General features: G+C 46.8%; 2 protein-coding genes across 5 annotated transcripts in view; one reads left to right on the top strand and one right to left on the bottom strand.

The window, feature by feature from the left end:
* Positions 1 to 5,474, top strand: part of SLC25A26 (solute carrier family 25 member 26) — a 156,863-nt gene extending 151,389 nt beyond the window's left edge. For all 3 annotated transcript variants that reach the window (XM_081073241.1, XM_081073240.1, XM_081073239.1), the window contains one exon: positions 4,187 to 5,474. In XM_081073241.1, coding sequence (XP_080929367.1) covers positions 4,187 to 4,304 — 118 coding nt within the window. In that variant the 3' untranslated portion in view covers positions 4,305 to 5,474. The remainder of the gene's footprint in view (positions 1 to 4,186) is intronic.
* The window catches only part of LRIG1 (leucine rich repeats and immunoglobulin like domains 1), a 112,927-nt gene continuing 93,520 nt past the window's right edge, over positions 5,353 to 24,759 (bottom strand). Inside the window, exons 11-19 of one of the 2 annotated variants that reach the window (XM_081073237.1) lie at positions 24,012 to 24,083; positions 19,908 to 20,071; positions 11,800 to 12,120; positions 10,278 to 10,559; positions 9,329 to 9,748; positions 8,646 to 8,771; positions 8,015 to 8,161; positions 7,138 to 7,422; positions 5,353 to 7,040 (exon numbers count right to left, since the gene is read on the bottom strand). In XM_081073237.1, coding sequence (XP_080929363.1) covers positions 6,781 to 7,040; positions 7,138 to 7,422; positions 8,015 to 8,161; positions 8,646 to 8,771; positions 9,329 to 9,748; positions 10,278 to 10,559; positions 11,800 to 12,120; positions 19,908 to 20,071; positions 24,012 to 24,083 — 2,077 coding nt within the window. In that variant the 3' untranslated portion in view covers positions 5,353 to 6,780. Of the gene's footprint in view, positions 7,041 to 7,137; positions 7,423 to 8,014; positions 8,216 to 8,645; positions 8,772 to 9,328; positions 9,749 to 10,277; positions 10,560 to 11,799; positions 12,121 to 19,907; positions 20,072 to 24,011; positions 24,084 to 24,759 lie in introns of both variants that reach the window. The other variant, XM_081073236.1, reaches the window with a different exon arrangement.

Here is a 24,759-nt window from a genome sequence, read left to right as displayed (position 1 = left end):
GGTGGCGCTTGCTGGCTTCCCCGCTGCAGCATTGAGAACACAGGCAGGCTTCTGCTTCTATAAAGCAGGAATGCAAGTGAGCGAGGATAACTTTGTTAGAAGAAAGCACTTGTGGTTTGGGGTACTTTTAACTATTATTAGCAACAAATTACTTTCATCATACCCTAGTGCATGTCACCACTGGAAACCCACTGCTCTATCTTATCCGCTGAGCGCCTCGGATGTCTAGCATCAGATCCTAAAGCTCTCTTCAAAATGTTATTTCAACAGTGCTTTTACAACATAAACTTGTAAACCGGTCTGAATGTTGGGATCTGTACAGGTATGTGAAATGACGATTTTCTCTTAGGTATCATCTGCCAGCATTTTCCTGGGAGCCAAGGAGCAGCCTCATTTTGGGAGGGTTGGGAGTGAGCCCAGTGACAGGGTGTGAACAGCAGTGCTGAGAGCCTGTCTGTGTTGTATTTGACTGTAGTTTTTAGGCATTGGGCGGGTTTTTATTTCACCTAGTTGATAGGGGACCGAGAAACATGTTGCTCAGGCCCTGGGTTAGGTTTTGCAGGAGAATAGCCCCATCCTCTACTCAGAATTTCCAGCTGGACGTTTGAGCCATAAGTAGTGTTGGGTGGTTGTGTTGAATGTGACAACTCTGGTGGATTGATGCTGGTTGCCTGAAGGACTTGAAGATTTTGAGACAAGAATAGGTTTTAACAGAAAGGAGGAACGGAGCATGGGAAGGGGGCTTCTGTGCTGTGGTCGACCATTTAGGGCTAACATATTGGGAGGAAATGGGGATCTGCTCACAGCTGAGCACACTGACTCTGACACCAGCTCCACATTGAACACAGAAAAGGTGTGAGAAGAAAAAGGTCTGAAGCAGCTTATTTAGTAGCAGGTAAATGTCTTAGTTTTCAAATAATTTTGGGCCACACAGAGATGTGGCGGGCAGTAGATCATAAAGTCAAACTGCCAAATTTCAGTCTCATTCATTTCAGTATATTTCATATTAGATTCTGTGGCCACTCTTGGTCAGACCACTGCTCTTGACCTTAGCTCTGCGGATTTGGTGTCGGGCTACAGCCCACCTGCCTTTCTTGAGAAAGTGGTGAGATGTGCGGGTGACGTGTGGCATGACTGGCAAAACCGTGGCCATTGGAAGCTTATAGAGAAGGAATTTCCTTGAGTGGATGATTGAAACTAAATCTTGTTTGACCCAGTTGTGATGTACTTGACACTATATAAGTAGACAGTGCCAGAATTACAGGCGAAGAATGGGTGTCAGAAACGTGCCCAGGGCTTATCTCTGTCAGCCCTGAAAAGGTAATTTGGAGTTTTACCTGTATTCTGGAAGCTTCTTAAGTCTCAGGCTCTCCTAAGTACAGGCATACCTCGGAGATGTTGTGGGTTTGGTTCCAGACCTGCAATAAAGTGAGTTAATTATCTTTTTACTGGTGGAGGGTCCTGCCTTCAATTTTGTAAAAATGCCACATCTGGGGAGCGCAATAAAACGAGGTGTGCCTGTGTGCACAGTATGGTTCTTAGCGGAGTATTCCAGGCAGCCAAGCTTGTCGCCTAAGAAGTGACAGCTTCCTAGTAAAGTGACACAAGAACAACACATAATTTGACAAAAGAACTATAACCAAAAGCAAGCAAAACACAACCCCCCCTAGAAATGTGTGCAGATGTTCTGATGGCTAGTCCTGCAGGGGTCTCAGTCGGCTTCCTCTGCCCGGTTTCCACACACGGTCCCTTCTGGCGCCTTCCATCACCCCGAGCAAACCTGCCCCCTTGACCGAATACTCAGGTTGCCCAGCAGGTACAGTCTCCACCCTGAAGCGTAATGGTGCTCACCACAGGGTAAATTAAGGTGGCAACACTCATCTGCCCGTGTTGGTTCACACAGGGGAGCGCCATGTTCTGGCACTTGTTTGGGGCCTATGCTCTCGGGCAAAATGGGAACTCCGGAATGCTCATCGGTCCAGTGGCGGAAAGCAGATGGGAAGCCTGCCATCCTGCATTGTCCCATGCTGCTTTTCTTCTGTGAATCAACTGGCTTTTTGTTTTTCCTGATTGTGTTAACTGCTGCTGCCATGTGCGCCCTCCTTGTGCCCGCTCTGTGCCAAACGCTTTACATTTGTTCTCTCGTTTGACCCGGGGACACCAGAACACAGCTCTGCTCTACTCAGGTCGTTGCCTCCGAGTTTGGTTGGGGTGCTCACTATACAAATCATTCTACTTTAAGGCTGTAATTATGTTAATCGAGTCAACTGTCATCTAGTGAAACCGTAAACTGCTTCCATCTGCCTGGAGCCAGGAGCAGCTGAGCTCCTTAGAAGCAAAAGCTGAGCCGAGACACTGGCTTGAGAACTGAGTGAGGTAGGAAAGGAGTGAGGGCGGGAGGATCCGTGGACAGTGGGTCTCCCCCAGCCCAGCTCCGCCGGCCTCCCCTCCAGCCGTCCTCCCCCCCTTTGTAGGGCAGCGGCAGGGGCTGAATCTGTTTCTCAGGCCAGAAGGACACAGTGGCCTCAAAGCAATAATTTATGAGTTTCTGTCCTCACCGACCACCTCATGCGAAAACAATTTGCATGATGTCGAGCCGAACAACTTCGTTTCTTACAAGTGTATTTTGGTTTTCTGTAGAATTTTCATGGTTATTTCCAGACAAGAAAAAGAGGTTCTAATTTTACTTGTAGTATTTTGTTTAATAATTTAAATTCTTAGGTAGCTAATTAAAGTAAGAACCCCCTAGAACGTCCCTAAAGTCCATTTTCCTCAGAAGTACTAGGTGCTGTATACGGACGGGAGCCAAGCTGCCCTGCCTCTAAGGCGGGCAGAGAGGACGTGGGCAGGGCCGCTGTGACCTCGGCAGCAGGGCTTTCCTTCCTGTCCGGTTCCTTGGCGGGCCACCGGGTAGCTTATCACAGAGGTTTGCCCCTTATCTTAAAAGATACACAAACTACTGTTGGCATAACCTGACCAGTTTCAGTTTTCTTCCCTACACCTGATCTTTTGACTAGTAAGTTTTTTTCACTAGAAAATCCACTAGCTCTGATTTTTTGTCATTTTGTTTTTCTGCTTACAAAAGTAATACTCTTGGTAAAACTAACGTTCAGTTACTACAAAAATACAGGCAGGGGATGTTTCCTGTAATCCTACCCTCCAGAGCAGGCTGAGGACTCATCCCTACCTTGTCACATACGCAGCTTTTGGGGCTTGACGTCCTCAGAACCTGTTGTGCGTATTTCTGTGCTGGTACCTGTGGCCTCCCTCAGTCTTAGCAGCTGCGTAGTCTCCCCGTGTGGATGCTGTACCGGTTTATGTAACCAGAGGGGGTTCTTCGCAGTTTGTCTAGTTTTTTCTCAGCAATGCCATGATGACCTCTGAACAAACACCTGTGCGTAGCTATGGGAGCGATTTTAAAGTACGAACCCGTCGACGGCCCCAGTAACATTGTTCTTTTACTTTGCATTTCCTTGGTTATTCCAAAGTTGCACCTTGCCAGTGACTGGCCTTGGCAGTGCCTGTCTGTAGTTCGTGGGGACAAAACCTGTGGAAGGAGGTGCTCCGTTCCCAGCCGCGGCCAGGGCGCCTTTCCTGCCCTTCGTCGGAGGGGAAAGAAAACAAGGATCCACAGAGATGCAGCTCCCTGTGGCATCGTATTTGTGGGTCTCTAAGGACAAATGCAACTGAGGGGCAGGAGAGCTGCCCTGAGGGGCAGGAGAGCTGCCCAAACCCCTTCTCACGCCCACAGGCCTCCTTAGCTTTCCAGGGCGGCTGTGCTCTCCAGCCTGTCTGAGGGTTCAGCCCCTCAACTCCTTTTATGCAACAAGTCAATTTCATCATCTCCAACAGACAAAAGGGGTCTGGAAATTTTAAACAGGACTGTTGTAGGGAGGGACAGGGTTACTGTTTCCTAATTAATTATTTGACTTAATTGTCAGCCCTCACAAGTAAGCCGTTTGGTATGTAGCCACTTTAGCCAACGAACAGCTGGGCTCAGACTTCAACAAGTCTACTTGGGAGTGTAATTTAGTGCCATTCTAAAAGCAAAAATAAAAGCATTTTTAAATGCTCTGTGGGGTTTAATGAGCATGGTGTGTGGAGTTGAACAGGCTGTGGGTGTTGGAATTTAACTTTTACACACACAATTTATAAAAATCTCTACTTTTCCTTTTTTACCCCCTAGATTATTTGCAGGTGTCTTCCCTCGAATGGCAGCGATCAGTCTGGGAGGTTTCATCTTTCTTGGTGCTTATGACCAAACTCGCAGCTTGCTGTTGGAACTTGGCAGCGAGAGCCCATGAATCAGATGGCCCCACATCCACTTCTTTCAAGAAAGGGGACTGCTGTGAGAACTGCCTCCCTTCCGGGGAGCAGCTGTTCGGCCATCTGAACAACAGAACACAGCGCTCAGACCCAGTTCTGCTAAGATTACGACATGGAGAATGCGTCTTCCGTGCTACAGGCTGGCCGGAATGATGTTGGCAGCCTATTTGCCAGACAGTTAAGAGAAAATGATGTCCACAGCGGTACTTTGAACCATTTTCTCAGAACCCTTAATAAATGAGTTGGGTAATACGGAGTCCAGGCCCTCTAGAGCATTCATTTGATCTGCATGTGGTCTTTTATTTCCTGCCACCTGACAGCAGCGTCGGTGGAAGGCAGGGATGGTTATAATTTTCAAAGAATGGCTAGGCTGGAAAAAGGAAGGAGCCTTGGGGAAAAGTTGTATAAGTGGGTGGGTTTCTCCCCTGGGTTAATTACTGTTGTGTTAGCTCACAGTTTTGTTTAAAGAGAATAATCTACAGGTGCACGAAGACCATTTTTGCTAGTAACCAGGCTGTTCTGAATTACCCTCCGATTTAACCTATAAAACACACACATTATCATTTTACAGGGACGTGTCCCGTGGCCCATGTGTATAAGAGAAAGAAGGCAGACTCAGCTTGTGACAAGGAGCTGAACCCCACTCTCTCTTCTCCACATCAGCTCACAGGAGGGCTGGGGCCGGCTTTGCAAACAGTGTTGTTTCTTGGTTCCTAGTCAGTAAGGTTTATTGACTGGAATTGCAAGCACAACCCGGGAAATAGAAGGGCTGAAATGGGAAGGTCACCATTTTAGAGCTTGACTCATAAGCTTCAGGTTTTAGAAAAATTCAGACTCTCAGGATTTTGGTGGTGTCGTGTCTCCTCTGGAGCCACAGTATACGATTCCGCTTTCCCTACAGTTGTTTTTCTTTTTGAGCAAAAAGGTAATTAAAGGCGGAATGATTGCATTTGTTGGGGAATCTCTGGAATTAAACGGGACGAAACAATGCTGGTTAATGTAGAAGAGTGACTCAAGCCACACACATAACATTTATAAATGAACCTTTATTAAAGACACTTCAATACCATTTGTTAGACACTTCAATATTTTACATGTTTTCAATGTACATTGTACCAAAATTTCTATAAATAAATAACTTTGTACATAAAAGTAATACTTCCTCTTTCACATTGCCTCTCAGAAGCAGCAAATTCACATATGTTGTGGAAGTAACATTAATCAGTTAGCTGTTGAGAACAAAATTCTAAATGTGCTTACCTTTTGAAACAGTGATGACATTTGACAGTAAAATTTAACATAGGTAACCATGTTGTCAATATATACCTTCAGCTTTAGGCTAAAGGACCTCGCTGTCTTGAGCGTTTAAGGACCTTGTTAGTTTCAATGTCATTTTTCCTGAAATCTACATTGGCACTCACAAGATGGTCAGCTACAGGTCTCCAAAGTGCAAATATACCCAGAGCCCCGGGCAAGGGCTAACCAACCCTTCTACCGTCCGAGCCTGGGTCTGTGCAGGGGAAGGACATGGACAGGCCTGCTCCGGGTCCTCAGTAGAGATACGCTAGCCCTGAATGTGAGGACTCGGCCCTTCTCCTCCCCTAAGACCAATGTAATGGTAAGTGTATTGGCAGAACTAAAACATCACTAGTGAAAAATCCACAGGTACCAACAGCAGCAGCCTCTATCTTATTAAAAAGCCTCAAATGACAATCGAGTGATGCTGACAAGACCACATTTGCTTTTATCATAGAAGGAAGAAAGGCAGTGCTTAGTTGTTCGGACCAAATGCTTGTAGTGGATTATAAGTAACCCTCATCGTGCTCGGTAAGGACAGAACTGAAACCTTCGCGAAGTCACTCGCTGCAGAGGTACATGCGCGGCACCTCTGGGTCCCACGGGAGGTCTGTGGCAGGAGTATCCCCACGGGGCAACACTGACGTGAAGCCACTTACGACGCAAAGTCTCTGCCTGTAAAGCACCCCGGCGTCTGTCCTGTGAAGTGCAGTACAAGTCCAAGGTCTTTCCAGCCTCCCCACCAAACCTCCTGGGAACAAATGTGGTTTGTCCTTGTACAAATTCCATTCATGCATTAAGGCACCAGAACTATCCCCCCTTCCAAAATTAAACAGCAACCTGATATGAAAAATAATATTGTCAAAATTGTACAATTGTTTTCTGTTCACCATGCACTAAAGATTAAAATATCCTCTGTAAAAGATATATAATATATATGAAATCTCTGAAAACTCTTATATACAACGGTATCAAACACTTTTCTGCCTTTTGTACACAATAGCCTCTGGCATCTCTGCGCTTCAGCTGCAAGTTCTTTACACTACGGGTTCTCCGCATGGAAGTTACAACTGTACAATCAGTGACGCTTGAAGCAAGCTGCCTCTCCTACCTCTCTTTCCTGTAGAGATTGATACACAAGAGCTGAGGTAGACAAAGCTAGACGTGCGGTGCAAACAGCAGTGGCACACTCCGTTTCCCGGGGAGCTGTGCTGTCAGTGGTGCGGACTCGGGACGGCAGTCACATGCTTTGGGGAGGTGTCCATTGGAAAGAAGCAAGTGCTGGCCCTCGCTGGGGACGTCAGGAAAGCCCGAGGAGGCCGGTGTGAGCTCAGCGTTGCCTGCAGGTACCGCAGAGGAAGGCTGGAGGTCTCTGGAGTCTGGCTCACACAACCTTGCTAACGTCCAAGAAGAAGCCCCTACGAGAAAGAAGAGGGCACGTCAGACCCTCTCGCCTGGCTGTCGACGTGCTCCCTGCAGCTGCTCGGAGCTCCTGGGAGGACAGGAAACATTTACCTTTCGCATCGTGAGGGGCGGCCGGCTTTTTCTTCGAGCATGCCGGCATTCTATCATGGTTGCTGGGGTAGAGGGACGGCACGCGGTCAGTGTGAGCACCATCTGCAGTCCCACTGTGCAGAGGCCAGGGCGAATGTTCTCGGTTCCCCTGACCGGGGTCCTGGCTGCTTGGTGGGTCTGGCTGTGCACTGTCCTTGGACACGGGCTGGGGACAGAAGGCTTGCTCCTCGGAGTAACTGGCCACCTCAGTGTTGCCATCGCTGCCTTCAGCTGGGCCGCTGTGCTCTGCAGGACACAGATGGACGGGTCAGAGCCATCGCCCCTGAGGTGTCCACCCCACACAAGGAGCAGGCTGCTTCGCCCCACTTACATCAACTCCACCAGAACCCCCCCACCCCCGTATGTTCACAGAAAAAGGACTGGCAAACACACACCAAGCCATTCATGAAGAACAGGGTCTTCCATGTTTAAACATTTCAGGTGAATTTCTTCATCAGACAATGCAGTCATACTACTTTGATCACAGAAAAAAAAAATCCCATTTGAATGAGATACCAGGCAGTGTCAGAAGTCTCTGAACCATCAGAAATGCAGCCTCCAAAGAGCCCTGGTGAAAGGTACTTGTGTTTGGGACTCGCCTTTTTATTTAATTTGTTTATAAATCTGGAAAGTTCATGCTCAGGTTCACCACACCATAGGTTTAAGAGACAGCCTAGTCTGGACCTAGAAGAGCCCGGCCACACACAGCTTCCTGTTTAGATACTGAATACCAAATTCCGAGATCGTCTTAGACCAATAATACGTCTCCCCCTTTCATTAACGAGGTCAACCCAAGTTCTGACTTCAAGAACAAAATTCCTGACGAAGCGCCTCATACCCATCTTCTGTGACCCAGGTATCCCGTCGGCTCTCTCCAGTCCTTTCCACGGCTCCTTGTTATACCCCACACAGGGCTTGGGTGGCCTGCACGTGATGCCGTGAGTGTCCGCCTCTGGAAAGGGGCTGGCGTCTCTCGGACAGACACCTGCAGTAGAGCACCGCCTGTTACAAACGCTGGGCTTAGCGTGCCACAGTACACCTAATGAAAGAACGGGCAAAGCTGCTGGAACAGTCATTTTGAAAATGTTTCTCAGAGAGGTAGATCACAGGCCCAGCAAGGAACACTTTCTGCGAGCCTTCCCAGCAGGCAGGCCTTTCGGCGATCAGAGCCATGTGACCGAGTTCTGGGGAAGACACACCTGGAGGAGCTCGGCCCAGGAGCGCTGCCTAGCATGAGAGGAGCTAAGACTCGGGTAAGAGAAGCTAAGCCCGATCGAGTGACTCCCTGGGGGATGGGTTTGTAAACCTTGCCCAGCTGGCACAGGCCAAGTCCCCAAATCCCAATAGAAAGCTTGAGTCACCCAACCTCCTAGTTCCGATGTGCTTGAAGGAACGCTCTGAACCTGCCCTGGGGAGGGTTGGGGGCCGCTCCGGTTCGTGAGCACAGTTGCTTCAGACTGAGGCCTTACCATTGGTCTCGATGTGCCCGCTGGCCTGATGGCCACTCTCGGTCCTGACCACAGCTTCCTGTCGGTCAGAGAGGGTCCCCTGAGAAGAAAGGTAGCTCGGAACATCTGGTGGTACGATGGTTTCATCTGTGAGGAGATAGGACAAACACCGTGTGTCCCCATCCTTTGTGGTGACAAGAAATGCAGGCACACGTTCAATGTCAGGCCCAGACGCAGGCCGTCCCCTGCCCCCGCCCCACGGTAGCCGCCCAGGCGGTGCGGACACTGGGGTCCTGCCCTCCCAGGGCCTCCCAGGGCCCCTCAGCTGTACTCCCAGTGCGGGGGTGTACATCACATGTCTGAGTCCATAAAAGGCAGGAAAGTGACGGGAAGGGAGAGAAGGGACAGAAGCACAACACAGGTCACTGCAGTAACCCACCGCGTGGCAGCCACGCCTGTGCCAGGGACGCCTCTGAACTTGCAAAGAAAAGCAGAGTTCGTAACGTACTTACACCTGAGAGAACCCCCATTTATTGTTAAATTCCTGGAAGTTAACGTAGTGCCAGCATCCGGAATGGCTCCACATTCCCCAAGTTCTAGGGTTTGAGACATACTGAAATTCTTCCAAAAGCCTCCGCACGGGCTGGCCTCCTTCACAGATGTTACCACTTCCTCCTCCCCTGAAAACAAGCGGCGGGGCTGACCTGTGTTGGTGACACTGTACTCCTCACTCTTCTTCCGGGTCTGGTAGATGACGCACACCCAGACCAAGGAGGTCAGGACGACGCTGCACACCACGGCGATGGTGAAGATGCCCACGGTGGTGCCGTCCCGCCGGCAGCCAGGGCCGGGCACGACACTCAGCTGGCTGTGTGCCCGCTCAGTGCCCAGCGCGTTGGACATCTCGCAGGTGTACCGGCCTGCGTCCTCCGCCACCACGTTCTGGAGCACGAGCAGCTGGTTGCCGGGGGTGAAGTGGTGCCGCTCGGTGAGGCTCAGGGGGCGGTTCCCCTTGAGCCAGGTGATGCGGGGCGGGGGGCTCCCGCTCGCTTTGCACTGCAGAGCCACCGTTTCTCCCGCAGACACCACACGGTCTTCCAAGGGCGCCAGTAAGGACGGGGTTTCTGCAAGTCAGAGGCCTTACAGTTAGTACGTGGGCTTCGGCTGCGGGAGACCTGCTTTGTCTTCTGGACAAAGGACAACCCCACACATCAGTGAAGTCCATGACGTCTGTCCCCAGAGTGCCAAGCTTTTCAGAAGCCCCTCTAACAAAACGACCAGACCAGCGCCATGCTGGGGCTCGCGCCTACAGGGAGACTGAAGGAACCTGTAGCCACAGAAGCCCCTGCCATCCCCCAGCTGTCCTGCAATGGGCCTGTGTCTCCTTTTCGCCAAGACCACACCTATGCTGCCCGATTCACAGAGCAGTTCTTACCTACAGTATTTTCTACCTAAGCGCTATCTTTTTAAAGACATAGAACCACTTGTTCAAGAAAAATCTCAGAAAACAGCCTAAAATGTTCAGGTAGCAGCAGCCGACCACATCCCCCCACCTCAGGCTCCACAGGACAGTCTCAGAACCTTGCTCTGGGTACCTGTGATATTTAAGGAAAACACACACACACGGACACACTCGTGTAGCAAGAGGCGCACCTAAGACGGTCAGGGTGGCGTTCGCTGAAATGGAGCCGGCCGAGTTCTGGGCGGTACAGCTGTAAACCCCCATGTCATCGACTTTCACATCAGTGATGAAAAACACGTCGTCGTCCGGCATGACGTGCATGCGTCTCTCACGGGCAGCGGGGAAATCTGTGCCCCCATCCTTCTGCCAGGCAATCTGCGGGTTCGGGTGGCCGGTGGCAGCACATTCGAGGCGGGCCATGGTGCCAGTCCGGATGGCAATGTCGTGGGGCATTTTGGTGAATGATGGCAACACTGTAAAATACATCCAGTCAGGGTCGGGTTACAGGAAAGCTCGATGCAAAGGCCAGGAAAATCCTCTGGCAAACAGACCCACACTCTGTTTGGCGTTAGTTCACCACCTCAGCACCCGTCATGCCAGTGTCTGCCCTGGGCCACTACTGCCACCTCTGAATGAGGAGCAGCAGGTTCCAAGGGCGCCCAGCTTGTCCGGGGCAGCCTCACCCCGAGGCTGGCTACAACCCTCTCATATGGAAGGCTGTGAACAAAACCTCTCCCCTACTCTTCCTCATACGGCCATCAGGTTATACCCCATCAATGTGAGGACCGGCTGCTTGCCAGCAGGTGAGAGCCTGGGAAACTTATCTGCTTCAGCAAGATGCAGTTACAGAGGGAAGGGGGACATGCCTTCTCCCTGGGGAAAGCAGTGGGATGGCTCTTCCCTCTTGAAGCATTTATCCCAACTATCTATCCAGCCACATGTCAGGAACCACTACAGTTCCCATCAAGGTTGCTTTGGTGGAAGGAAGACTCCCTCAGAAAAGCCAAGACAACCAGCCAGAGTGTGGTAAAGAATGTGTTTTTCTGTGGTCTGAGGGCTTCAAGAACACTTCGGTTCCAGTACTTTTCAATTAGAGGTGTAATAATCAGTAAAATCTCTTTAGGTTATGGGGCTGGGGTGGTTAACTACTCAAGCTATTTACCTCTCCTTCTACCCTAAACTCACTACAACAAATAGTCCTGAAGAAAGCCACCTCGACAGGCTCAAAAGCTGTTACCGAGTCAAGAATGCTTGTCCGACACCGGCAGGACCAGTGCTGTCAGGCCAGCACTCACACCAGCCTTGCACTCCATGGCCTCCGGAGAGGTGGGCGCCTGGCTGCCCCCACCACTAATGGACCTGGCTCCACCCAGGCTGGCCTCTGGCTCCAACGCTGTGCCATCTACTCAGAGGGCAGCAGCTTCCCCGGGATCAGGCTATGCTTGGATCTGATACTAGACATCTTGGGTTATAGACGATAATGCATAAAAATACAAGGCTTGGGCCCACAATTTCACTTAATAACTGGATAAAGTCACTGAAAATAAACAATCCACTGAGACTAACGCTTCAATCTTCAAAATCTACTCTGGGCGCAAGCCAGGCAGTGTTCCAGTGTGTCTCCTGGCTCTACATGGATGGATAACAGAGAAGGATCACACGTGTGGATTCGTCAGAACCCAGCACAGAACAAAAACGATGGCACCTCCATACCATTCACAGTGAGCCTGGCCTTGTGCGAGTAGGTGGAGCCGAAGTGGTTGGTGATGACACACTGGTAGCGGCCCTCGTGCCCGAAAGTGACACGGCGCAGGTGCAGGACGGTGGTGTACTCCATCACCGCCCCATCCCGTGCACGGACGTGGGCTGAGTTCTCCATGTCGGCATTGGCTAGTGCCTCGTTGTCCTTCTTCCAGGCAAAGGTCATAGGGGAGCTGCTGCTGCTGGCGGCTGAACACGTGAACCGGATGTCCTTGCCCACCACGGCCATGGTCGTCTCTGGCTGGGTGATGATCTGTGGCTTTGGTAAATCGTCTGGGGAGAAAAGAGCCAACTCTAAGTCCCCCAGGCTCTTAGGATGTACAGGGACGAGCTGCTGTCGAAGCGGATGGAAAATGGAGTCAGACACTGAGCAGGGACAAGCTCTTTCAGGAAACCTGCACAACCACAGCTCCACCGAATACTCTGAGGGACTCACAACATGGATATCTGGCCTTACTTGGAAATTCATGAGCACTGATCGCCTCTAAAATCAAGCATACTCTGATTACAAATAAATTCACCACGACTCAATTATCAAAGAAATTAGCAGTTTCCATGATAACACTACAATCAGCTTTACCTTGCTAATTTTAAGACAAAACACTTAACACAGAGTCAGGAACTACTATGTTTCCCCGAAAATAAGACCTACCCGGACAAGCAGCTCTAATGCATCTTTTGGAGCAAAAATTAATATAAGACCCGGTCTTATTTTACTATAAGACCCGGTTTTATATAACGTAATGTAATATTATATCGGGTCTTGTATTTATTTTTGCTCCAAAAGACGCATTAGAGCTGATTGTCCGGCTAGGTCTTATTTTCGAGAAACATGGTAGCTGTCATGACTGCAAAGACCTGACCCATAAACTTTACTCCAAAAGAAGTGGGGTACTTCAAGAATGTCAGAATAAGGACTTCTGAAAATCTGCACCTCCAATAAAACAATGAAAACACTAGCAAAATGGTCATAATCAGCTTTTTCAGAATTCTGTAAAATAACTGAAGGCTACAGCAACCCATGGAGTGTTGATCAAGAGAACATCTGAATCTCGGGAAGAAAAGTGAACTCTGTGGCATTTTAACTTACCCTACGTGTCACCCCTCTCTTCCCAACTCTATGGTATCCTCGAAACCCAGCAGCCTAGCAATTCCTGAGGCGGACAGAATGGTTTGGGAGCTTCCCCCCAAACCCCATCCTCAGGGCGTGTACTTACTTGACCTCATGCAGTTTGCTCAACACAAGTAGCCCTATTCCCAGGGCATTTAATGAAAACACTCAGCAGCCATGGCTGAGGCAGTAATATCAGTTGGGGCCAACGAGAGGCTGGCCAAAAAACGAAAACGGAAAATCAGGTCACTGAGATGTCGAAAATGGGTTTTGAAAAGGCCCAACATATTCCTGAGGGTCTAGAAGGCCACATGTATGCACAGGGCTATGTGCACACCCAGAGAGTCCTAGTTTCTTCCCTGTAACTGACCCCCATGGACGATCAGTGCCAACAAGAAGCGATGGCATACCCCCGACATACAACAGAGACACTGGGAAAAGGATGGCGGACTTCTTAGTTGAAATGATTTAAGGACTTACTACCCAGAACAGACTCGACATTTGTCCAGCAAAGTCACTAAACAAACAAATTGTAATAAACCAACCCTGTGGGAAGGCAGAGGGAGAACCTGATTTCCAGAGGGAGGGGCCACAGTGTTTTATTTTAAATGCCCAGTTTTCAACAACAAAAAAACCTACAAAATATGCAAAGAAATGGGAAAAAAGCAGCCAATAGAAAACTGTCCTTGAGAAAGCCCAGATCTTAGACTTATTAAAGACTGTAAACTGGCTTTATAAACATGTTCAAAGAACTGAAGGAAACCATGTCCAAGAAAATTAAAGTAGTGAATACTTTACCACCAAATAATACCAATAGAGAGATATAAGTTGTAAAAACGAACCAAATATGAGTTTTAGAGTTCAAAAGTATAATTGAAATGAAAATTTCACTAGAAGGGCTCAATAGAGGAACTGGGCTGGCAGAAGAATGGGTCTGTAAACTTGAGACAGGTCAACTGAGATTATCCTGCCTGAGAAACATAAGGACAAAACAATGAAGAGAGCCTCAGAGACTTGTGGGATAGCATTAAGCATAATAACATACAAAAAATGGGAGTCCACGAAAAAGAAAAAGGCACCGAAAGAGTATTTTAAGAAATAATGGCCCCAAACTACCCAAATTGAAAATGTGCATTTACACAAAGATGTACACCTACGCATGTCATAGTCAATCTGTCAAAAGACAAAGACCAAGAATCTTGAAAGCAGCAAGAGAACAGCAACTCATCCCATACAAGAGATCCTCAGTAACAGCTAATCTCTCATCAAAAACCATGGAGATCAGAGGCAGGAGGAAGGCATATTGGAAGCACTGAAAGAAAAATTCACTAGACTGTCCATTAGGAATCCTATATCTGGCAAAACTTTCAAAAATGAAGGAGAAATTAAAACATTCTCTAATTTAAAAACAAAAAAATTTGAGATAATTCATTGCTACCAGACCTGCTTTACAAGAAATACTAAAGGAAGAAGTATCTGACCAGGTTCTCTGCCCATTTTTTAATTGGATTGTTATTTTGTTGTTGAATTGTATAAGTTCTTTATATATTTTGGATATTAGCCCCTTTTTCAGAGGCATTTGTGGCAAATATCTTCTCCCATTTGATTGGATGAGTCTTTGATTGATGATTTCTTTTGTTGTGCAGAAACTTTTTAATTTGACATAGTCCCATTCATTTATTTTTGCTTTTACTTCCCTTGCCTTTGAGGTCAAATTCATAAAATCCTAATACCAAGGTCCATAAGTCTATTACCTATACTTTCTTTTATATATTTTATTGTTTCAGATCTTATATTTAGGTGACAAATGGCCAACAGATATATGAAGATGCTCAACTTTACTAGCTATTAGGGAAATGCAAATCAAAACCACAATGAGCTAGCATCTCACCCCAGTCAGAATGCTATCATCAACAAGACAAGGAATAACAAGTGTTGGAGAGGCTGTGGAGAAAAAGGAACCCTCATACACTGCTGGTGGGAATGCAGACTGGTGCAGCCGCCATGGAAGGCAGTGTGGAGGGTCCTCAAAAAATTAAGACTAGAGGGAGCATTTTAGATATTGCTCCCTGGCATATGTTGTCAAATAAACTCTTACCAAAATTCTCAAAAAAAAAAAAAAAAAGAAATTTAAAACTAGAATCACTGTATGACCCACCAATCCCTCTTTCTGAGTATCTACCTAAAAAAATTGGAAACATCCATACAGATATATGTACGCTTATGTTCATTGCAGCATTATTTATGGTGGCCAAGACGTAGAAACAATCAAAGTGTCCTTCAATAGGTGATTGGATAAAGAAGATGTGGTACATACATGTATACAATGGAATATTCCTCGGTCATAAGAAAAGATGAAATACTGCCATTTGCAACAATGTAGGTGGATCTTGAGATTATCATGCTAAGTCAGACAGAAAAAGATGAGAACCATATGACTTCACTGATATGTGGGATATAAAACTGAAAGCAACAAATGAACAAGACAAACAAACAAGAAACGGAAAAAAAGACAAACAAACAAGAAACAAAAACTCATAGACACAGACAACAGTTTAGTGGTTACCAGGGGGTAAGGGTGGAGGGAGGTGGAAGATGAAGATAAGGGGGATCAAATATATGGTGATGGAAGGAGAACTGACTCTGAATACACAATACAATATATAGACGGTATTATAAAGCTGTATGCTTAAAACCTATATAATTTTATTAACCAATGTCACCCCAATAAATTTAGTAAAATTTTTAAAAGCATTTGACAAAAATCCAACACCCTTTCATGATTAAAAAAAAAAAAAAACTCAACAAATTAGAAATAGAAGAAAATTCTGCAACTTGATGAAGGTCATCTATGAAAAAACCCCCCACAGCTAACATACTTAATGGTGAAAGACTGAATGTTTTCCCCACAAGATCAGGAAAAAGGCAAGGATGTCTGCCCTCACCATCTCCAACAATGTACTAGAGCTTCTGGCCAGGGCAGTGAGGCAAGAAAAATAAATAAAAGGCATGCAGACCAGAAAAAAAGGAAGTAAAACTATATTTTTGCAAATGACATGACGATCACATAAAAAGAGAATCCTAAGGAATTTACTGAAAAACTATTAGAACTAATAAATGATTTCAACATAGCTGCAGGATATAAGATCAACATATAAAATTTAATTGTATTTTTATACACTAGCAATGAAAATTTGGAAATGAAAATTAAGAATGCCATTTAAAATAATTCCAAAAAGAATTTTAAAATATTCAGTGTATATTGAAAACTACAAAACATCACTGAAGAAATTACAGAAAAGCTATTAAAAAAATGGAAAGACAATCCCATGTTCAAAGATTGGGATGATTCAGTATAGTGATACTCCCCAAATTAATCTAGAGGTTCAATGCAATCCCTATTTCAAAATCCCAGTTGTCTTTATGCAGAGATTGACAAGCTGGTCCAAAAATGTATAAGGAAATGGAAGGAAACTACAATAGTCAAAACACTTCAAAAAGAACAAAACTTTAGGACTACATAAGAACTAAAATCATAAAACTCTTAGAAGGAAACAAGTGTACATCTTTGTGACCCTATCTCGGGCAATAGTTTCGTAGATCAAGAGGACAAATGACAAAGGAAAAAAAAGAAATTTACTTCATCAGAATTTAAAACTTTTGTGCTTCAACCATCAAAAACAAAAAGAAAGAAAAAATGATAATGCACAGATTGAGAGAACATACTGACAAGTCATATGTCTGATGAGGATCTTGTATCCCTAAGACCATCTTTCCCCAAAAATAAGACCTAGCTGGACCATCAGCTCTAATGCGTCTTTTGAATCAAAAATTCATATAAGACCCGGTATATTATACTATATTATACCCGGTCTTATATAAGACCGGGTCTTATGTTAATTTTTGCTCCAAACGATGCATTACAGCTGATGGTCTGGCTAGGTCTTATTTTCGGGGAAACACGGTATATAAAGAACACTTACAAGTCAATAAAGAGACAAAAGACCTAATTAAAACATGGGCAAAGGATCTGAACAGCCATATTCCAAAGCAGATACACATATGTCCAATAAGCACATGAAAATATGGTCAATGCCATCAGACATTTGGGAAATGTAAATCCAAACTGTAATGAGATTCCACTTCACATCAACTAGTATGTAGGTAAAATAAAAAAGACAGGAACAAATGCAGAGACGCGGAGAAATCAAAACCTTCACACATTACTGGTGGTTATGTAAAACGGTGCAGCCACCTTTGAAAACAGTCTGGCGGGTCCTCACAAAGCTAAACATCGAGTTACCACATGGACCCAGCAATTCCACTCCTAGGTATGTTTCCAAGCAATTTCACACAAAAACTTGAACACAAATGTTCACAGCAGCATTATTTATAATAACCAAAAAGTAGAAACAACCTAAATGTCCACCATCTGATGAATGGATAAATAAAATGCATATCCAGGCAATGGAATATTATTCTGCCATTTAAAAAAGAATGAAGTGTTGATACATGCTAAAAAATTATGCTAAGTGAATAAAGGCTAGTCACAAAAGACCACATATTGTAGGATTCCACTGCTGTGAAGCATCAAGAATACATAACTCACAGAGACATGCTTTCGAGTAGTGGCTGCAGGGCCTGGGGACAAGGCAGTGATTGCTAATGGCTCTGGGCTTTCTTTGAGGGGTGATGAAAATCTTTTAAAATTAGAGAGTAGTGAGAGTTGCACAATTTTCAATATTGTAAAATCCATCAAGCTGTACATTTTAAAGGAGTGAATTTCAAGGCATGTAAGTTATATTTCTCTTTTTAAAACAACTTGATAGAAATACAATTCATCTATTTAAAGTATACAATTCCATGGCTTTTAGTATATTCACAAGTATGTGCAACCATCACTACAGTCAATTTTAAAACCATTTTCCATCACCTCAGAAAGAAACCACATACGTTTTGGTGATCAGCCCTTCTCTCCCATCCCTGCCCAGCCCTAAGGAGCCACTACTTTACCTCCCACCTGAATCGGTTTCCCTATTCTGAGCATTTCACGTGACTGGGATCCTACAGCATGTGACCTTTTGTGACTGACCTTTCACTTAGCATAATATTTCAAGGTCATCTGTGTTGTATGACTGACTCCTTTTTTATAACCTAATGATATTCCATCGTCTGGCTACACCACATCGTACTGACCCATTCACAACTTAGTGGGCATTTGGGTTATTTCCACTGTTTGGCTATTACGAATAATATTGCTATGCACATTCATGTACATGTTTTTACGTGGACATATACTTACGTTTCTCTTCGACTCGCATGGAAGAGTAGAATTGCTGGGTCATACTGTAACTATGTTTGACTGTTTGAGAAACTAGCAAACTGTCAGAATTCCAAACAGCTACACCATTTTACATTCCCACCAGCAGTGCAGGAAGGTTCAGATTTTCCCCCATCCTCACCAACACTTGTTATCTGAATTTTCAGGCTAGCTATCTCTCTAGGGGGTATGAAGTGGTTTTATTTCAATTTTATAAAAAAAGGAGTAAGAAACTTTCACAGAGCTTGAACCTTTGATCTCCTGCCAAGTGCAGTCATGATTCCCATTAACATTTGATGCTTGTTTTGGTGGGAGCCTGAGTTAACATGCAGAGGTGGGGGAAGAGACGTGGAATAAACAATTGCTGTAATCCAGAATATGCCAGGGCCATAGGCTGGACGTTGCATGTGGCAGGTGAAGTCCTACCCTGGCTCACCCAAATGGAAAGATTATGCCCTATGGCAGGAAAGAAGGAGTAAGGGGCAGAAAAGTACATCTCCGAGAGCTCCATAAACAATTCCAGTGGTCAAGGACCACAAGGTACTTGATGTACAGTGGGTTGCACAGCCTTTTTGTCCTAGGGAATGGGAGCTATATGTCCCTTCAGTTCCACAGATGTTACCATGAGACTGATCAGTAAGGAAAGCTGCTACCACGCTGAAGGTGTCTGTACGGCTTTTTGCTGGACTGGATCAGGAGCATGGTGGCCAAGCCTGCTCTCAGAACTGGTGGTGCTGGTGGTGGTAGGTGGGTGTGTGGAAGGGGGGCACTTGTATCTTGACTTCAGCAGACACACTGGCTATGGCGATGCCCAAGAAAGTAAGAAGAAAAGTGGACCACAAGGGTCCCCATGCTGCTAGGGTCGACTGCTTAGGATCTTCAGGGCAGACTGGGGATGGAGGGTCGCAGGGACTCACACCTGCCCAACCTTCCAGTTGGGCCTCGAAATTCCACCCACGCTCCTGCTCAGAGCAGAAACCAGGGACAACCCAAACTTCGTCACATTCTTTGACGACGTCTTACTGACCACGAGGCTGCATTATTTCTATCTGAGCTAGTGCACTGGTTCCCAACCACCCCTGGTGCAAAAAGATGGCAAGAGCTCCATTCCAACTACCAGAAGGAAAATGGAGTTTTAAGCTACAAGTGCAGATTTCAGTGCTTTGGAGAACAGCAAGCATGCAAGTCAACGTTAAGGAATTATTTTTACTACAGCAACTATTCTCCTGAGACTTGTTCTTCCTGTATTTAACCTTTCATTTTTGGGGTTGGAAAGAAACACACATTAAAACCCCAGCCTCATACGCTGAGGAAATTCACAGCTAACCCGGGCACCACAACCCTCTAGACACAGCACAACTATCTTCCTGTAACTGAGGATTCTGATTTGTAACTGAAGCAGCTTGTACTCCCTCTGGTTGAACGCGTGTACTCCAAGAACCACACCACGCGATGACGGTACAGTGAGCGCTGTGTGCGGTCTCAGTGGAAAAGGAGTTGCACCCAGCAGCTGATTGGTCACCATGTGTTGGGGTTTAACCCTGATCGTAGGAATCACTCCCACAGTGAACAGTTAGTGCCTCCTGGCCTCCTTGCCCTTCATGAACAAAATCACGAAGACATTCTCACCACACACGAAGCTCTCTGACGGCACAGAGAAGATGCTCTGGCCCTTGAGTGACTCTGGGTGGGCACAGGTGGCTGTCACGAAGGCCTGCAGCATCCTGCCCAGTAACCACGGGGGCAGCCACTTCAGCTGGCAGTCGCACAGGAAGCTGTCACTGCTGATACGGCTGAAAGAAAAACACAAGGGACGTTTGAGGTGTGACTGGACAAAAAAGGAATATTCTCTCAGAATACAGAACGATCGATCATCTCCCATCATCTTCTGTCGTTCAATGCTGCAAGATGTAATGGGAAGTGGTTTTTCTTACAGTTCCTCTCCAATGACGCAGAGCAGTACATATCACCTACCTGGACATTTTGGTAAAATGCAGCTTTTGGCTCAGTCGGTCAGGGGTGGAACCCAAGATTCTGTGTCACTAATAAGCTCCCAGGTCATGCTGACACCACTGGAGTTGACACATGTTCTAAGACACACACTGCTCCTATTGGACCGCTGGCTAACTTCTTGGGCCTCTGACCATCCAACAGAGAGGAGTGGCACTGTCCCGTCTCTGCTTGTTCCCACTCTCCTGGTACGCCACCAGGAGCTTCCAAATTCAATCTGAGACTTTGATCTAAATTCCGAAACAAGTCCTGAGAAAGGCTCTATTTCTCTAGGACTGTTATTTTTTTATTTGGCAAAGCTGCATGTGTTCTCCCAAGTGTAAGCCTGGCCAAGGCGCTTCGCTCTTGTTTGTGTATTTATCTCCACACCAGCTACTCAGGAGACCAGATCTCGGCCCCACTCCCTAAATAGCACTCGTTAGTTAATTGCCAATGCCCAGGGAGCATGAGAACGCACAACTTTGGTTTTGTGAGGCTCCAACCCAAACAGAGAATATTTTCTTTTTCATTTCTCAGCAACTGAGGATCAGCTTTTTAAACAGAAATCGGAATTGCCATCTCAGTGGACATTCCTTCCTGTGGAGTCACTTGAAGATAAGTCAACCAAGGAGTCTAGCTGCCCTGTTCCTGGAGGACCGCAAGGCCGTGATGTAAAGAGTGGAGGCCAGCCCACAGCACGGATGAAGACGGGGCTTCCCCTAAAAAAATCTGTCTCCAGTACCTGGGGACAGAAAGGGGTGCGAGTGTGCTTAGGAATTCCAGTGTCACATGGGCCAGTATTATGGCAATAGCCTCCTTCTCCACCCACCATTTTCCTAACTTGTCAAAAAAACAAGCAAATGGGCCGCTTTTTCATTTTCTTCTATTTCACACTGGCCTTCTAATGAGCAGAGAAGCTATAAACCTAGTGAACAGCAAGTTAGAATGAAATTGAAGCCTGAGAACCCAAGGCTAAGTAAAGTAAGTAAAATTTCTTCCCTCCTGGCCCTCATCAGTCCCAGATTAGTTAGGCATCTTAACTTATTAAAATCATTTTGGGAAGTGCTTTTTCAAAGACTGAAATAATTGATCTCAAAGCCATTGTAACTGGGATGCTTGCCCATGTTAGACCTTAGAATCAGCATTAGATTGTGTACTTTTATTTGATGGTCAGTTCGCTCTGTGCTTAGAGTTATCTGGAACGCTGTTCTATCACATAGTTATTGTAGGGGCAGCGGGGCTCTCACAGCTGACCACAGGGACATGGCTGATTCCTGCTCAGCCTCTGGGAGCTTCGCAGCATGGGAAGGCTGCCGCCTGGCACTGGAAAACTCATCAGCCTAGGTGAGGAGCGGACAGGACTCTCCTCCTGCCAGAAGCACCTCCAGCTCCCCATCCTGGAGGCCCCTTTCTGTGTAGTCACCAGGAAAGCCTGGAGCTACTGCACATGAGTCTAGAGGAAGATACTGGGCCTTCACTGTGAGACTTGAGGCACTTACACGGGGGACAGGGACATATTGCACTGGAGCCATAGGAACAAATTGGGGGGAAAAACTGACATTTGTCCTTGATCAGAAACATATGTGGAAAGGGTTAAGACTCCTGCCACACACTTAGTGTATTTGTTAGGCCTAGGTCCCCTGAGGATTTCCTTCTTCCTCCACGATGAAACTCATCTCAAACTGGAGTCCAGACCTCACAAGCTAGAGGGCACTCAGGGTAGAAAGAAAGCTTCCTGAAGAGTTAGGCCCAACAGGTCAGATGGGGAGGAAATGGAGCCAGACAACGAGGACACTGGCCCCTGAGCTCCCCTGCACACACACGTACATGCACACACATGCACACGCACGCGTGCAAGCACGCACACACACGTGACTGTAAAGACAAAGGCTAGGCCAAGAGGCTGGGGAAGGCGATCTCCAGCAACCCCAGCGCTCTGCAAACTCCCACCACTTCCTCCACCAGCTGAACGCGCAGCCCTGTCAACTGCTAACAGGCACGGCCTCCACGGCTCCTGTCTCCAGCCATCCTGACACTGCTGGCTTACATCATGCATTTTCATGATTCCAACTCAAAGTGTGTTTCTAATCATCGCGGGTGGAAATTTACCCAGACGATGACTAAATGCACAGTACAACCTGCCTAGATCCGATGAGGGAAGAAAATGGCCAAGGAGAATTAACCGTTTCCCCCATCAGAGGGCTGAGCCCAGGGCCAGCCACAGCTGGGTACAGGCAGCGACTGACGGGAAACCCAGGCAGAGGGCCACGCGGGGCCTCCAGAAACTCACAGGAGCGTCTGGTGTCCAAACACAAGGAAGGCTCCCGTGAATCCCAGCTAGAAAACTGCCTCAGGAATTTGTAGGAGACCAAAAGGAAACTCCTCTCCCTGTCCTTCCCTCTTTCTCTCAAAATATCCCCTCCCCATTTAATCAGATCTTTTTTACTTCCAACATTATATTTGAAAAGTTTCAAAACGGAAACGTTGAAAGAAATGCACTGTGAACACACACTCACCACTTACAATACTTGCTTTGCTTTGTGTGCTTATCACATATCTCCCCGTGTACCCAACCTTCTATGAGCGCCCGTTCTAAGGTCATGACCCTTCTGAAAAAGAGCATCTACCTGACAGACTTGAATGTCCCAGCAAACTACAGGTCTCAGGTGAGAGGAGGTAAGCCCATACCGGGTCCCCTCTCCTCCCCTCACTTACCCTGGAGTGTCACCAGGGGCCTGCTTCCGGCTTTGGTTTCCAACCATGGGGGCTGCACCTCCATATTTCCCCATGCCACCCCCTGCCCCAGGATCTAGGGTTCACCGGGAGTGGCCTCAGGAGCAAGGATGAGGTCAGGGTGCAAAGATGGCCGGCCATCCTTTGGCATCTGCCACTTTGTAAACACTTGTAAGAACCAAAAGGTATACCTTTAGGGATCTAATATTGTGGTAGGACTTGACTCCAGAATCAGATTACGTGTAAGAAGAAGAAAGGAAACTTGGGTATTGCTACCTGAATACCTACACTAGGTCCTCTGCCTCAGACGAGGACACGGGTAAACTCTTCTAACCCTCTTCATTTACCCAAGGGCCCACGGTGACAGTCTGCAGTGGCACCACCACCGCCATGAACTGTGAAGGGGGCCTTGGAGACAGATGCGGGCTGGGCACCACCTCAGTACCCCACAATTACGTGTGCCCATCCCACAGGTACCTCTGCCCTGCTCACAGCCCACCAAGTTCTTTAAAGAAGCCCCTCTCAATATAGGCCCTTCATTTCAAGCAAACCCAGAAGATGAAAACTTGTCCTTGGCATAATTAAAGGGATGGTTCTCTACATCATAGAGAGATTATTTCCCATCATGCAGAACAGTAGTCAGTAAACTACAGCCCGCAGGCCCATGGCCCGTTTTTGTCAATGACCGTTTACTGGCACACAGCCACACACGTCCGTTTATGGATTATTTGTGGCTGCTTCCTGCTACAACAACAGAGTTGAGTTGCCATGACAGAGACCCTATGGCGCACAAAGTTGAAAATATTTATAATGTGGCCCTTTAAGAAAAAGTGTGCTTACCCCTGATTCATAATAAGCCCCCACAGGGCAGTTTTTTCAAAAAGACAATTTAACTTACAACTATAAACGACCACAAGTATTACATAAAACAAGGCATAATGCAAGTAAGATGCTTCTTACTCTGAAATTTTCTATTCGTGTAAACTGGGGCCCTGAATCCCAGGTACTTACAGCTCTTTGAGATGCTTCATCTTCACAAAGGCATCGAATTGCACAGATCTGATAGCGTTCTCTCCAAGGTTCCTGCAAAAGAACACTCTTTACGTACGCAGAGCAGGCAGGTACCCTTGCAGTCAGCCCGTGTGTGAGCTGAGAGGCTCAGGGACTTTTCAGGACAGCCCGGGTCTTACCCAGGGAACCCCAAGTACTAGGCAGACCCCCGAATGCCACTGTAAAGGGCTACTGTTTCACATGTGCTGACACAAGCACATGGGGTGACTCTGGAACCAAGCCAGCCTGAAGGGCAGCATCAAAGCTAGGTTAAGGCCGGTTTAGCAAGTCAACATGCAAACCTTTCCCCACAGAATTCAAGTCAAACTTGACTCAAGGACAAGATAAGGGAAGAGTCAAGTACGAGAGGCATCCGCCTCGGATGCTGACAACACAAACAGCTCAGTGCTGGTTCCCTCCTTCTCCATCCAGGCTCTGAGCGACCATAGCAGGAGAAAACCTCCCAGCGAAGCCCAACAAATTTAAGCTGCTTGAGAGGAGGGACTAGTCTGGCCCAAAATAACACACAGAGGCCAGTGCCATGGTGAGGCCGGGTGGGTGGCAGGGCTTTACCCAAACACCAACTGCACTACTTGGGAGCTCACCCACTGGCCATATGTTCTGTAACTGTTCCTGGCATAGGCGAAATAAAGGCCAAAGTTGAAGCTGCCTTATAATGAGAAGGAAGCAGCTGGCGTTTCCAAATCGC

Source organism: Rhinolophus hipposideros (genome assembly GCF_964194185.1).
Source record: "Rhinolophus hipposideros genome assembly, chromosome: 14".
NCBI classification, from domain to species: Eukaryota; Metazoa; Chordata; class Mammalia; order Chiroptera; family Rhinolophidae; genus Rhinolophus; species Rhinolophus hipposideros.
The sequence above is the reverse complement of the archived record's forward strand: the minus strand, read 5'-3'. Positions and strand labels throughout refer to the sequence as shown.